Genomic DNA, 16,518 nt, shown 5'->3' with positions numbered 1-16,518 from the left:
AAGAGTTCATCTTTATCTCAAAAGAGGTCCAAGTTCAAAGCACACTTATTATCAAAATAAGTATACCACATACAACCTTGAGATCCACCTTCCTGAAGGCAGCACAAATAAAAAAAAATAGAATCCATGAAAAACCCCACACAACAGTCAGACATATAATGTACTCAAGGTCAGATCGTGCAAACAATAAAAATGGAAACAAATAACACACAGAACATGAACCGCAGAGTCCACAGCACGGAGTCAGTTCAGCACTGAGGCGAGTGGAGCCGGTAAGGTCTCCTGCACCTCGTACCTAATGGTAGGAGCGAGAAGAGAGGGAAACAGGTCAGACGCAAGCAGTCGGGATGGCTCAGGTGAGGAATCTTGGCTGACATGGAGTAGTGAGCTGAACACACTCTCCGTCCGTGGCCTCAACGCCTTGATCTTTTTCATCTGGCTCAGCACTTAAACTGGCTGAACATCAGTCGTTCATTGCTCTCAGAACCAGGCCTCACCACTTCAATGCAGCCTTAAAAGCCACTCCAGCAATGGCCAACACCGCTGTATCTGCCTTCTCGAGAGTACAGTTTGCCAAATCCTTCAGGTTACCGCAAAAAAAAAACAGATTGTTCAAAAGCACATCTTCCAAAGGGAAATAACAGGCTGCAAATTGCAGTGAGTGTTGTCGAGAAGAAGTATATTTAGTAGAATAGTTAGTGGTTTTCAGATCTGCTCGTTTATATCACCAGCACCATCTTGGCATTCTTATAATAGCATGACAGAGCCGTCCTTGAGTGTGGCAGCAGGTGTTCTCAAGTTTTTAGAACATTAGATCACAGTACAAGCCCTTCAGTCGACAATGACAGAATGCCCCAATACCTTTGTGTCTCCTGTCCAGTGGCACTGGGGAGAGGAGGGAATGACCAGAGAGGCTTTTGGACTCTTTGATTACGTTGGCTGCTTTCTGGAGGCAGAGGGAGGTTTATACAGACTGTTTAGAAGAGGCTGCTTTGCATGATGGCCTGGGCTGTATTCATAACTGAAATTTCTTGTGATTTTGGGCAGAGAAGGTGATATACCAAGCTATGATGTTACTAGGTAGGATGCTCTCTACGGTGTACAGTAACTGTAAAAATTGTTGAAGGTCATCGGGGATGTGCCGAATTCCCTTAGTTTTCTGTGGAAGTAGAAACATTGTTGTGCTTTCTTGCATGTAGTATGGAAGTTGCAATAAGGCAAAGGTTAATGATCTTCAGGCAAGGAGGGAGTGCAGGCAGCCCAAGCAAGAAAGATCTTTGAAGAACATAGCTTATCTTTGCACACCAGAGATACGTGATACAAGGCAAACACACCAATTCCTTTACTAACGTCAAAGTATCATCATTTGACATCTTGTGGTTTCTATTGACTTTTAACACCTTTATTGTGAGATTGATCTTGCAAATAAAGAATTCAAACATATACAGTTTACCAAATGATCAATGTCCATAACTGATAAACCAATTCTGTATAAAAATAGCAGTTTTCTGTTCAGAATTCAGAACAGCGTGAGTCACAGTCGTCATGCTATTCTCCTTGTGCACAAGTAAAATAAATGTTTGAGTGGTAAATATGTGCGCATGAGTCTGAGTGTGCGTGTGTGAGTGTGCGTGTGTGAGTGTGCATGTGCGAGTGTATATGTGTGTGTGTGTGTGTGTGTGTGTGTGTGTGAGTGTGCATGTGTGCGAGTGTGGGTGTGCGTGTGTGTGCGTGCTCATGAGTGCATGTGCGCATGCATATGTGTGCGCAAGCGTGTGTGTACGTGTATGAGTGTGCATGTGCGCATGTATATGTGTGTGTCTTTGTGTGTGTGTGTGTGTGTGTGTGTGTGTGTGTGTGTGTGTGTGTGTGTGTGAGAGAGAGAGCATGTGTGTGCAAGAGCATGTGCGCGTGAGTGTGCATGTGTGTGAGTGTGTGCGTGTGCTAGGTCCAGATATTTTATTTTATTTTACTTTATTTTGTTTTTATTATTGCCAATGACAGCAGCATCCACACGGTTGGTGAAATTTACAGCTGGGAACCAGAACTGGAAGCTCAAATGATGGGAGAAGATCTTGATCATTCTTCGCAATACAATGTGCATGTCTGCTCAATGGGAATGACATCCTGATCATTTTGTGAGGATAAGTGTACGAAGTGGTAAGGAACAAAGGTGAAGATGATGGTTCACGAGAATGATCCTGGGAATGAAAGATTTATCATCTGAGGAGGACTTGGTGGCTCTGGGCCTGCACTCACTGGCATTTAGAAGAATGGGGGGGGGGGAGTCTCACTGAAACCTACTGAATATTGCAAGTCCTAGACAGAGTGGACGTGGAGAGGATGATTCCTATAGTGAGGAACCTAGGACCGAAGGGCACAGCCTCAGAATACAAGGACATCCTTTTAGAATGGAGATGAGGAGGAATTTCTTTAGCCAGAAGGTGGTGAATCTATGGAATTTATTGCCTCGGACAGCTCTGGAGGCCGAGTTATTGGGTATATTTAAAGTGGAGGTTGATAAGATCTTGATTAGTAAGGACATCTAAGATTATAAGGAGAAGGCTAGAGAATGGGATTGACAGGGGTAATAAATCAGCTGTTATGGAACGGTGGAGCAGACACAATGGGCTGAATGGCCTTAGTATGCTCTTGTCTTATGGTCTTATGATTACAGATAATGGCCAAATAGCTGAACACAGGGGATTCCACTGCCTCTAATTACAACTGGTCTGCAATGCTCTCTATAATTTCTGAATATGGTCCCTTTGAAATTCAATAAATTATAGTTCTACTAAAATATAAAACATCTAATACAAGATAAAAGAGCTTGTTGGTTAAGTGATGTTATAATGGATCTATTTTTATATGTCACATTTGAAAGGAATACACAAACCATTCCTAACAATTGATATTTCTGATGTACAAATGCGGAATGATAAGATTTCAGATTCAGTTTCAGTTATTTATCATGAATATCAAAGAGTGAAATACATTGTGGTAACATCCAAACATCCAAGGATGTGCTGGGGCAGCCTGCAAATGTCGCCACATGTTCTGGCACCAACATAACATGCCCACAATATTCAGTAAAACAACACAGACAACAACCAAGTGACCAAGGTTATGATCTTTGACCATGTGTGTTGCCTGGAGAGTAGCTGTAATTCTGTCCCAAACCCCAGTGATGGGTAATCTCATGTGGAGAGGATGTTTCCTATACTGGGTGAGTCTATGACCAGAGGGCACAATCTCAGAATGCAAGGACGTCCATTTAGAACAGAGATGAGGAGAAATTTCTTTAGCCAGAGGGTGGTGAATCTGTGGAATTCATTGCCACAGATGACTGTGGAGGCCAAGTCATTGAGTATAATTAAAGCAGAGGTTGATAGATTCTTGATTAGTCGGGGTGTCAAAGGTTATGGGGAGAAGGCAGGAGAATGGGGTTGAGAGGGATAATAAATCAGCCATGATGGAATGCTGGAGCAGACTCAATGGGCCGAATGGCCAAATGCTGCTCCTGTGTCTTATGATTAAATTCTTTCAACCTGCACCTCTGTATTAATGATCCGCACTGTGTACAGCTGAAAATTTTAATCCACACAACCCAGGAGTCTGTAACAGATTAACCATCATTTGAGAAATACTTACATCCACCAGGTAATCAAACAGTCGTGCATAAAGAGCCTTGGCCAAGGCATCCCGGGTGTAACCCGCCTGTTGTACGTTCAGGGTCATGTTGATGGACTCCGTCTTGCCTCCCCACTTACTATCCATTTTTCTGCTGGTCACCTTCTCCCTCATCTTCCCTTGATCAATTCCCAGCAGGTACACCGGAAAGGCCAAGCCTTTGAGTCAGGGACAGATAGAAAGTCGATCAATCATCTGCAGCTTCTTCACAACCAACAAGTCTATAATTATTTTACTTTCATTTTATTTATTCAGAGATACAGCGCAGAACAAGCCCTCCAGCCCCCGATTTAACCCTAGCCTAATCATGGGACAATTTACAATAAGTAACCAATTAGCCAAATAACTGGTACGTCCATGGACTGTGGGAGGAAACTGAAGCACCCGGGGGAAACCTCAGAGGGAGACCATACAAACTCCTAGATGGCAGCGGAACTGAACTTTGAACTCCAATGTCGCCAGCTGTAATAATGTCGCTACGCTACAGTGCTGCTACTGAAATGGGAACTGATGACCAAGGTATCAGGAATACTATTTACTTTCTTCCAGCAAAAGCCTTTTTATGAAACATTTGTCTTTTAGAATGAAATTTCATAGAAGGTTTTAATGAGCCGGGGTGACATGCACTGAAGGAGGTCATGAGGCAGTCAATTTCTTTATGCTGATACTATACAGATTCATTTTTGGGCCACCTAAATATTCTACATATACAACACAGAAATAGATCCTTCAGCCTAACTCTTCTAGAGTCACTGTCACAGAGTCAAAAAGTCAAATAACAGAGTCAAAGAACACTACAGCACAGAAACAGGCTATTCAGCCCATCTAGTCCATAGTATACCATTATTCTACCTAGTTCAACCTGCCCGTGGACCATATCCCTCCCACATAGCTATCCAAATATCTCAAATGTTGAAATCAAACCCATATCCACCACTTCCACTGTCAGCTTGTCCACATTCTCACACCCTCAGAGGGAAGAAATTCCCCCTCATGTTCACCTTTTGCCCTTGATCCATAACCTCAGTGGAAAAAGCCTGCTTACATTACCCTATCTATACCCGTTACAATTTTGTACCATGGATGAAAGAAATATGGAGGGCTATGGAGGAGGGAAGAGTTAGGTTGATCTTAGATTAGATTAAAATCCAGGCAGAATATTGTGGGCCGAATGGCCTGCACTATGCTATAGTGTTCTATGTTCAACCAAGATGCATTGGTCTCTATCACTCTAAAACATTCTTATTCATCTGTCATAATTGTATCTGCCTCTTTCATTTCTCCTGGCAGCACATTCATATACTCATTACACTCTGTGAAAAAATTGCTCCTCAGGCCCCTCTATGCCTCTGGCTTTGGACTCCCCTATTCTAGGGAAAAGACTGTGACCATTCACCTTATTGATTCCTCTTATGAATTACTCAGCTTCGTAATTCTTCATCTCCCACCACCATCCTTGTAAATCTTCACCTCCCACCAATACCCTCATAAATCATCATCTCCCACCAACACCCTCATAAACCTTCATCTTCCACCACCATCCTTGTAAATCTCATCTCCCACCAACATCTTCGTAAATCATCTCGCACCAACACCCTCGTAAGTCTTCATCCTCTGCCACCATCCTTGTAAATCTTCTCCTCCCATCAACACCCTCGTAAATCTTCATCTCCCACCAACACCCTCGTAAATCTTCATCTTCCACCACCATCCTTGTAAATCTTCATCTCCTACCAACTCCCTTGTAAATCTTCATCTCCCACCAACACCCTCGTAAATCTTCATCTTCCACTAACACCCTTGTAAATCTTCATCTTCCACTAACACCCTCGTAAATCATCATCTCTAACCAACATCCTTGTAAATCATCTCCCACCAACACCCTTGTAAATCTTCATATCCCATCACCATCCTTGTAAATAAATCTTCATCTCCCACCAACATCCTCGTAGATCTTCATCTCCCACCACCATCCTTGTAAATCTTCATCTCCTACCACCATCCTTGTAGATCTTCATCTCCTACCAACATCCTCATAAATCTTCATCTCCCACCACCATCCTTGTAAATCTTCATCTCCTACCACCATCCTTGTACATCTTCATCTCCTACCAACATCCCCATAAATCTTCATCTCCCACCAACACCCTCATAAATCTTCATCTCTCGCCACCATCCTTGTAAATCTTTGTCTCCCACCACCATACTCATAAATCTTCATATCCCACCACCATCCTTGTAAATAAATCTTCATCTCCCACCACCATCCTTGTAAATCTTCATCTCCTACCAACATCTCTGTAAATCTTCACCTCCTACCAACATCCCCATAAATCTTCATCTCCCACCAACATCCTCATAAAGATTTGTTTCTACCGACATCCTCGTAAATCTTAGTTTCCCATCAACATCCTTGTAAACCTTCATTTCAGCCTCTCCAGTTCAATGTTGCGACTGATTTGAGGGCTGGTTATCATGCTGTATCTCCAACTAAATTTACTGCGAAACCAGAAAAAGCTGAAACAATCGACAGGTGAAACTGCATCTGAGTGGAAAGACAAAGTGTTCATGTTTCGAGGTGGAGCCCCTTCGCCAGAACCAGGAAGGAGAGAAAAGAGGCTTGATAAGCTGCAGGGAGTTTGGCGGGGTGGGATGGGGGAGATGGGGGATGTCTCTGAGAGAGTAAAACCGGGGTTACCATGGGGATGAACTGTGACCAGGGTTATCTGCTCAGTAAGTGAATGGGAAGCAGTTAGAGAAAACAAAGACAAAGGGGTGTAGGAGTTGCAAAATGCAAAGCACGAGGCAGGCCAGGCTGGGAATATCTCCACTTCCAGAGAGAAAAAAAGGGTGAAGAAAAATGGAAAAAAGGGTTCTTCATGAACTGTGGCTTCCTTCAACCACCAATCATCATCAGGAAGGAAATAAAAATCTAAGTTTGCTCACGATCTTCATCTTCCACTTTGGCATAATTTCCATCTTCAACAAAACTGATGTTTCCAAGGTGCAGGATTCCAGCAATGATCTGCAGCACCATCATTTGGATGTCATCCGGAATACCAATCACTTGCATGGCATTCTATGAGGAAGAGAATGATCCGTTCTCGTTAGCTGTGAGGTTTCTCATTCTATTTGAAATTAAATAAAGTCAATTTGAACCTGGTTTGGTGTTACTTTCCTTAAATTTAACAATTCAACAAATTTCACAAATATCTCATATAAATGACTTACATTTTCTGAGCAAGTTAATGATGAGTTTTTAAATAGAGCATTGATGGTTGTGAAACTGCGGAATTCATTGCCATAGTCAGCTGTGGAGGCCAAGTCATTGAGTATACTTAAAGCAGAGGTTGATAGTTTCTTGATTAGTCAGGGCATCAAAAGTTACCGGGAGAAGGCAGGAGAATGGGGTTGAGGGGGATAATAAATCAGCCATGAGAAGTCTCGATGAGCCAGATAGCCTATTTCTGCTCATAAGTCTGATGGTGTAAAGGAGATAGCCTAGTTTACAAATAAAATATTATGTTAGGAATAGCTTTCATTGACAGAAGGTATAAAATACTGATCAGACAACTGTCACTTACGTTATACGTTTCATAACCATTTTCTCTTTCAGGATGCTTGGCAAGTCTAATGCAACTTTAGGCAAACAAACAGACCCTCAAATCTCAGATGGGAATTGTTTGGCACAGTTGGGATGTTTTAGAGATTCATTTGTAAATAAAAAGAAAACAAAGCAATGAGGTTTATTTGTCACGTGTACATTGAAACATCGACTCATTCAATAAAAGGCATTGTCTGCATCAAGAATGTGCCCACAAGTATCAGCATGTTTCTGGCACCAACATAGCATGCCCACAGCTTACTAACCATAACCTGTATGCTTATGGAGAATGGGAAGAAACTGGAGGATCTGGAGGAAACCCAAATGAGCAAGGGGAGAATGTACAAATTCCTTCAAGATTTAAGATTGTCTAACGTCATTTCCAGTACGCAAATGTAAAGGAGAACAAAATACTTGTTACTTTAGATCTGATGCAACACAGAAACAAAACTCAGTAAGATAAAGAATACAATGATAAAAAAAACACAATAAATATAAATATATAAGATAGATTGTACATATAGATTGATTGTATGTTCATAAAGTGATGCTAGGCACAGGAGTGTCTGTACATAAGGAAATGATAAAGTAGTGGTGGTTGGGGTGTGGAGGGGAGGGTTAGTGGGTGGAGGTGTTGATCAGCCTCACTGCTTGAGGAAAGTAACTGTTGTTGAGTCTGGTGGTCCTGGTGTGGATGGTACACAGCCTCCTCCCTAACTGGAGTGAGACAAACAGTCCATGAGCAGGGTGGGTGAGATCCTTCATCATGTTACTGGCCCACTACATAACAGTAGGTGATTTTAACTTTCCACATATTGACACCAAGATTGTGGGTGTAGTGGACATTAACAAAGACTATTGAAACTTGCAGAGCGATCTGGACCAGCTGGGAAAATGGGCTAAAAAATGGCGGATGAAAGTTAATGTACACAAATGTGAAGTGTTGCACTTTGGGAGGAGCAACCAGGGTAGGTCTTACATACTGAGTGGTAGGGCATGGAGGTAGAACAGAGGGATCTGGGAATAGAGCTCCATAATTCCTTGAAAGTGGGGTCACAGGTAGATAGGGTCATAAAGAAAGTTTTTGGCTCATCAGCCTGCATAAGTCAATGTATTGAGTCCAGGAGTTGGGATGTTATGTTGAAATGGTACAAGAGGTTGGGGGGGGGGGTAGAGGCTAATTTGGAGTATTGTGAGCAGTTTTGGTCAACTACCTACAGGAAAGATATAAATAAGGTTGAAAGAGTGCAGAGATAGTTTACAAAGATGTTGCTGGGACTGGAGGATCTGAGATATAAGGAAACATTGAATAGATTGGGTCATTATTCTCGAGAACATAGAAGATTGAGGGGAGTTTTGATAGAGGTAAACAAAATTATGATGGGTATAGATAGGGTAAATGCAAGGAGGCTTTTTTAGCAGCGGTTGGGTGACACAATGGTTGCATCACCGTCTGGTACGGAGGGGCCACTGCACAGGATCAGAAAAAGCTGCAGAAAGTTGTGAACTCGGCCAGCTCCATCATGGACACTGGCCTTTCGAGTATCCAGGACAGCTTCAAAAGGTGATGCCTCAAAAAGGTGGCATCCATCATTAAGGACCCTCGTCACCCAGGACAGGCCCTCTTCTCATTGTAACCGTCATGGAGGAGGTACAGGAACTCAATGTTTCAGGAACAGCTTCTTCCCCTCCACCATCAGATTTCTGAATGGACATTGAACCATGAACTCACTATCTTTTCCCTCTCTTTTTGCACTACTTAATTTTTTACTATACTCTTCATACTCTAATTTATAAATTGTTTTATTATTATACATTGCAATGTACTACTGCAGCAAAACAACAGATTTTGTGTGCTATGAATCAGTGATAATAATGGGAACTCTGATTCTATCAGCGATTCATGCAGACTGGAGCAGACGGCTACAAACGTTCAGAGAGAGATAGAGGAAATGGACAAATCCTGTGAGTGAAGAAAGGGTGTGGTCCTCCACTCTGAAGCAAAGTCTGTAATAGTTTCAACAGGCCTGTACCTGTGGGACTGAGTTATCTCAGAGACTAAGTACAGAAACCACTAAAAGCCTGTGGAGCTGTATAATGAAAAATTAAAAAGGCTAACATAATCCTGGCATTCTCAAGTGGTCAGAATATAAAGATGGAGAAATTAAGTTACAGCTGCTCAGGGGATCTGGAGGGAGCTCAGTGAGTGGCGTGCTCCATTCTGGGTACCAAAGCTGCTCCGTTCAGGCTCACCTCAGGGACAGAAAATGGGAAATGTTAAACTCTGAGAGCACACTGCAAAGAATTGGATTGCAAACCTCCAGACAAAGCGAGAAAGTTGAAGGAACATTTAAACAAATCTCAGGATGATTAGGAGAACAGCAGCATTTCCACTTCCTGAGGAGATTCAGTCAAGTGAATCTCCCCTACCCCTCCAATTTAACCAATTTTTACAGGAGCACCATCGAGAGTGTCCTGACCAGCTGCATCACCGTCTGGCGTGGGAATTGCAAGGCATCTGACCACATCCTGACAAAGGATCGCGAACACTGCTTGGAGGATCATCGGGGACTCTCTTCCATCAATCAGAGATATTTATCAGGAGCGCTGCATATGCAGGGCCTGTTAGCATTGTCAATAATCTCTCCCAGCCATTCAACAATCTGTTTAAACCCCTACCATCAGGCAGGAGGCACCATAGCATTGGCTCATAGAGGCTTTGGCGAGGAGAAGCGTAGGCCATAGGTAGATTTTCTTTTGTTATTTATTCTTTCTTTCTGTCTTATTGCACATTTAGGACAGTGGGGATGCCAGGCAGGATAGCGGAATGCTCCTCTTATGGCTCAGAAGATGGCGACGTGACGCAGAGCACACGGCCACTCCGGTGATGAATATCTGTTATCTGTCAAGTAGGATGCCGTGCACAATCCTGATTTGATGGAGACAGACGTGAGAGCACGGAGGAACATCTGTGAAACTTCTGAAATGCCTGTTTCGCTGCTGCTTCTGCTACCGTGTGATCCGAAATCTCCAGAGGGGAAGGCCCCGAGTCCTCGGCTTTGCTTGCTGCTCGGCGGCTGGGACGGGGTCGAAGCGCTTGGCAGAGATGGTGCTCGGTGCTCGGTGTTGGAGAGCTGGTCAGAGGCTCAAAGATTTCGGGCGGACTCAGAGTCATCTGTGGTCGGGTGCTTCCAGGATGCTGCATCGGCAAGTTTGCGGCGCTGGAAGCTCATGGCAGGGCAGGGAGAATTTCTCCCTTCTACTGTCTGCGTGAGATGTTGGGGCTATTGGGACTTTTTTTTTATCGTGCCCATGGTCTGCTCTTATCAAATTACGGTATTGCTTCGCACTGTTGTAACTATATGTTATAATTATGTGTTTTTTGTCAATTTTTGTCTTGGTCTGTCCTGTATTTCTGTGATATCATACTGGAAGAACATTGTATCATTTTTAATGCATGCATTTCTAAATGACAATAAACGAGGACTGAGTGTCCTCATAAGCTAAATAATCTAAATAAAAAATGTGTGACGGCAGGGAGACCTCCAGTGACCCCAATGACTATACCTGTGAGAAGTGCATCCAACTGCAGATGCTAACAGAGTTGGAGCTGGAACTGAATGAACTCCAGATCATTTGGGAAGCTGAAGGGCTGATAGGCAGGACATATAGGGAGGTAGTAACACCCATGGTGCATGACACAGGTAACTGGGTAACTGTCAGGAGGGGTCTCCAGCACTGAATTTGACTTGGCGACCCAGAAGGGAAGGGGGTGAAGTGGTCAGTTACAGTAACAGGGGAGTCTTTAGCTCGGGGAACAGAAAGGAGGTTCTGTGGATGACAACGAGACTCCTGGATAGTATGTTGTTTCCAGTGGTGTAAGGGTCAAGGTCATCTCAAATTGAGTCCTCAGTATTCTTGAGGGAGGGTGAGCAGCCGGAGGTCTTGGTCAACGTCAGTACCAAAGACATAGGTAGGAGGGAGTGAGGAGACCCTGCAAGCAGAGTTCAGGGAGTTGGGTACTAAGTTAAAGAAAAGGGTTGTGATCTCAGGATTGCTATGCGTGCCATGTGCTATTAAGGTCGGAAATAGGAAGACGATACAGTTTAACATATGGCCAAGGAGATGGTGCAGGAGGGAGGACTTCAGATTTTTGGATCACTTGGATCTCTTCCAGGGAAGATGGGACTCTTACAGAAGGAACAGTTTGGACTACATTTCAGCATTCAACACCATAATTCCCTCCAGGCTCAACACGAAGCTCAGAGACCTCGGCCTCCACCCTGCCTTGTGTAGCTGGACCCTGGACTTTCCGTCAGATCATTGGCTGGTGGTAAGAGTGGGCTCCCTCACCTTTGCCCCTCTGACCCTCAACACAGGTGCCCCTCAGGGGTGTGTACTAAGCCCCCTCCTTTACTCTCTGTACACCCATGTCTGTATCGCCACCAACAGTTCCAATCTGCTAATTAAATTTACTGTTGACACTACACTGATTGGCCTAATCTCAAATAATAATGAGGCAGCCGACAGAGAGGAAGTCATCACCCCGACACAGTGGTGTCAAGAAAACAACCCCTCCTTCAAAATCGCAAAAACAAAGGAGCTGGTTGTGGACTACAGGAGGAATGGAGACAGGCTCACCCCATTTGACATCAATGGATCTGGGGTTGAGAGGGCGAACAGCTTTAAGTTCCTTGGCATAAACATCACTGAGGACCTCACGTGGTCTGTACATACTGGCTGTGTGGTGAAAATAGCACAGCAGCGACTCTTTCACCTCAGATGGTTGAGGAAGTTTGGTATGGGCTCCCAAATCCTAAGAACATTCTACAGGGGCACAATTGAGAGCATCCTGACTGGCTACATCATTGCCTGGTATGGGAACTGTACTTTCCTCAATCACAGGACTGTGCAGAGAGTGGTGCGGACAGCCCAGTGCATCTGTAGATGTGAACTTCCCACTATTCAGAACACTTATAAAGACAGGTGTGCAAAAAGGGCCCAAAGCCAATAGGCTGGTCCTGGACTTATTTTCTGGCATAATTTACATATTACTATTTAACTATTTATGGTTTTATTACTATTTAATTATTTATGGTGCAACTGTAATGAAAACCAATTTCCCCCGGGATCAATAAAGTATGACTACTGCTAGGATCATTGGGGAACCGAGTCAGCCGAACCACACACTGCTCCAGCTGCTAAAAAGCCAGGACCAGCAGGCTCCGGGACAGCTTCTTCCACCAGGCCATCAGACTGATTAATTCATGCTGACGCGACTGTATTTCTATGTTATATTGACTCTCCTGGTGTACATAATATTTATTATAATATACTATAAATTACACATTGCACATTTGAACGGAGATGTAGAAAAAGTATTTACTCCTTATGTATTTATATAACCATATAACAATTACAGCACGGAAACAGGCCATCTCGGTCCTTCTAGTCTGTGCCGAACGCTTACTTTCACTAGTCCCACCGACCTGCACTCAGCCCATAACCCTCCATTCCTTTCCTGTCCATATATCTATCCAATTTTTTAAAATGATAAAATCAAACCTGCCTCTACCACTTCTACCGGAAGCTCGTTCCACACAGCTACCACTCTCTGAGTAAAGAAGTTCCCCCTCGTGTTACCCCTAAACTTTTGCCCCTTAACTCTCAACTCATGTCCTCTTGTTTGAATCTCCCCCACTCTCAATGGAAAAAGCCTATCCACGTCAACTCTATCAATCCCCCTCATAATTTTAAACACCTCTATCAAGTCCCCCCTCAACTTTCTACGCTCCAAAGAATAAAGACCCAACTTGTTCAACCTTTCTCTGTAACTTAGGTGATGAAACCCAGGTAACATTCTAGTAAATCTCCTCTGTACTCTCTCTATTTTGTTGACATTTTTCCTATAATTCCTATATTTGAAGGATGTGAGTTATAAAGTCATTTCAATTCAATTCACCTGAACTGGAGGGGGCTAATACCCTAGTGGGAAGGTTTGCTGGTGCTGCATGGCAGGGTGGCGGTGGGGGGGGGGGCGGCGGGAAGTGGTTAAACTAGAGTTACAGGGGCGGTGGGAATCAGAGTGCCAGAGCAGATAGTGGAGTGGTTGTGTAGAAAGGTGTTGTTAAGACCTCACACAAAGGCAGGAATCAAAACATCCTGAGCTGAGTATATTTCAATGCAAGGAGTATTGTAGGAAAGGCGGTTGAGCTCAGGGCATGGATCAGCATGTGGAATTATGATACTGTAGCCATTAGTGAGACTTGGTTGCAGGAGGGTAGAACTAGCAGCTCAATGTCTGGGGTTCTGTTGTTTTAGATGTAATAGAGCAGGAGGGATTAAAGGGGAGGGTGAATTATGAGTCGGAAAATGTCACAGTAGTGCTCAGACAGGACAGAACCGAGAACTCGTCTATCGGAGAAAGGTATGATCACATTAAAAGGATTATATTATGGACCATCAACAGTTTGTGGGATTTAGAGGAGCAAATTTGTAGAGAGGTCACAGACTGTTGTAAGAAACATAAGATTGTGATAATAGGTGACTTTAACTTTCCACATATTGACACCAAGATTGGGTATGTAGTCAGCAACGATCTGGACCGGCTGAAAAAATGGGCTTTAAAATGGAATATGGAATTTAATGCAGATAAGTGAGAGGCAACTTTGTGGCCAAGTTTGCGGATGGTATGAAGATAGGTGGAGGGGTAGGTAGTGTTGAGGAAGCAATGTGATTACAGCAGGATTTAGACAAATTGGAAGAATGGGCAAAAAAAGTGGCTAAAAGGAACAATAGTGCATAGTGCAGACTATTAACTAAGTGGGGAGAAGGTTCAAACATCGGAAGTGCAGAGGGACTAGGAGTTCTCATGCAAGACTCCCAGAAGGTTAATTTACAGGTCAAGTCTGTGGTAAAGAAGGCAAATGTAACGTTGGTATTTATTTCAAGGGGAATAGAAGATAACAGTAAGGAGATAATGTTGAGGCTTTATAAGACACTAGTCAGGCTGCACTTGGAGTATTGTCAACAGTTTTGGGTCCCATATCTCATAAAGGATTGGAGAGAGTCCGGAGGAGGTTCACAAGGATGATTCTGGGAATGAAGGGGTTAACATATGAGGAGTGTTTGGCAGCTTTGGGCCTGTACTCACTGGAATTTAGAAGAATGCGTAGGGATCTCATTGAAACCTACCGAATGCTGAAAGGACTAGATTGGTGGATGTGGAGTGGATGTTCCCACTGGTGGGGGTATCCAGAACTAGAGGCCACAGCCTCAAAACTGAGGGGCAACCTTTTAGAACAGAGGTAAGGAAGAATTGTTTTTTAGCCAGAGAGTAGTGAATCTGTGGAATGCTCTGCCACTGACTGCAGTGGAGGCTAAGTTTGTGTGTATATTTAAGGCCGAGATTGATCGTTTCCTGATCAGTCAAAACATTAAAGGATATGGTGAGAAGGCAGGTGTATGGGGTTGAGTGGGATCTGGGATCAGCCATGATGGAATGGTGGAGCAGACTTGATGGGCTGAATGGCCTAATTCTGCTTCTACGTCTTATGGTCTTATTGTACCTTGGGAGGGCCAACCAGGGTAGTTCTTATACACGGAGTATGCGGACTGAGGAGTGCAGTAGAACAAAGGGATCTGGGAATGCAGATCCAGAATTCCTTGAAAGTGGAGTCACAGGTAGATTGGGTCATAACGAAAGCTCTTGGCATATTAGCCTTCATAAATCATAATACTGAGTACAGGAGTTGGGATGTTAAGTTGAAATCGTATAAGACGTTGGTGAGGCCCAATTTTTATGTGCAGTTTTGGTCATCTTCTTACAGGAAAGATGTAAACAAGGTTGAAAGAGTACAGAGAAAATTTACAAGGATGTTGCTAGGATTTGAGTACCTGAGTTAGAAGATAAGTTTAACTGGGCTAGGACTTTATTCCCTGGAGAGTAGAAGATTAAGGGGAGATTTGATAGGGATATACAAAATTATGAGGGGTATAGATTTAGCAAATGCAAGCAGGCTTTTTCCACTGAGGTTGGGTGGGACTAGAGCTAGAAATCATGGGCTAAGGGTGAAAGGTAAAATGTATAAGGGGAACATGAGAGGAAACTTCCTCACTCAGAGGGTGGAGAGAGTGTGGAATGAGCTGCCAGTGGCAGTGGTGGATGCAGGTTCGAGTTCAACATTTAACAGGAATGTGGATAGGTATGTGGGAGGGGAATGGAGGTCTCTGGTCTGGGTGCATTTCAGTGGAACTTGGCAGATTAATGGCTTGGCATGGACTAGATGGGCCAAAGGGCCTGTTTCTGTGCTATGGTATTCTATGACTCTATGACAATAACCATTAGGATGGGAAACAGCCTAACAGGCCATAAGACTACTGAATTCCTTGCTGACACCTTGGTCTCATCGCATATGAGGTGCCAGTAGCATTATACTGTTTACTTTTTAACTTGTGTCGTAAATGGACCTTAGTATCTGTTTAGTTATTTGTGGAGAAATTACTTATGTGTTATGTGTGTGAGTTATTTGTACTTGGTTCGGAAGAATACTGTTTTGTTTGGAGGTATACATGTGTACGGTTGAATGACAATAAACTGATCTTGAACTTGATGTTCTTCAATCAAAATGCAAACTATTATCATATTTTCTGGGAACGCCCCGTTATCAAAGACTATTGGAGTGGGATACATAATGTCCTACAAGACATCTTTAAATGTGAAATACCCTTAGAGAGTAAGACCATATATTTAATGAATGTACTGCTGGTGGCTGGTAAAAAGACCCTTACCAGGAAACAGTTATCACAGGAGAGCCCAACTTTAAATGTATGGATGGAAATTACAATGGACATTTACAAAATGGAGAAGATAACAGCATCTGTTAATCATAAGTTGGAACAATTTGATTCATACTGGGAAAAATGGTTTAACTACATAACACCTCATAGGCCTGGTTTTATTCTCACAAGTCAATGAATATTTTGTAAAAAAAAAATCACTCCCTACTCTGTACATAGTTTTTTGATTTCGATTGTTCTTTCTTTCCTCTCCTTTCTGTAAGTGTATACCTCAGATAAATATTATGTGGAGATTTGTGACAAATATGATTGTATGATATATATGTACAGTATCTGAAATACATCATATGGAAATGTGTGTTTGATAATGAACTTCAATAAAAAAATAAATTACAAAAAAAAAAGAACTTGATGTTCTTCATTTG

At 43.0% G+C, this 16,518-nt stretch overlaps 1 protein-coding gene across 1 annotated transcript in view; it reads right to left on the bottom strand.

The window, feature by feature from the left end:
• The window catches only part of LOC134337248 (unconventional myosin-If-like), a 165,315-nt gene that overhangs the window by 57,856 nt on the left and 90,941 nt on the right, over positions 1–16,518 (bottom strand). Inside the window, exons 9-10 of the mRNA XM_063032098.1 lie at positions 6,637–6,769; positions 3,652–3,848 (exon numbers count right to left, since the gene is read on the bottom strand). Coding sequence (XP_062888168.1) covers positions 3,652–3,848; positions 6,637–6,769 — 330 coding nt within the window. The remainder of the gene's footprint in view (positions 1–3,651; positions 3,849–6,636; positions 6,770–16,518) is intronic.

The sequence above is a fragment of the Mobula hypostoma genome, chromosome 24, assembly GCF_963921235.1.
Source record: "Mobula hypostoma chromosome 24, sMobHyp1.1, whole genome shotgun sequence".
In the NCBI taxonomy this organism is placed as follows: Eukaryota; Metazoa; Chordata; class Chondrichthyes; order Myliobatiformes; family Myliobatidae; genus Mobula; species Mobula hypostoma.
The sequence above is the reverse complement of the archived record's forward strand: the minus strand, read 5'-3'. Positions and strand labels throughout refer to the sequence as shown.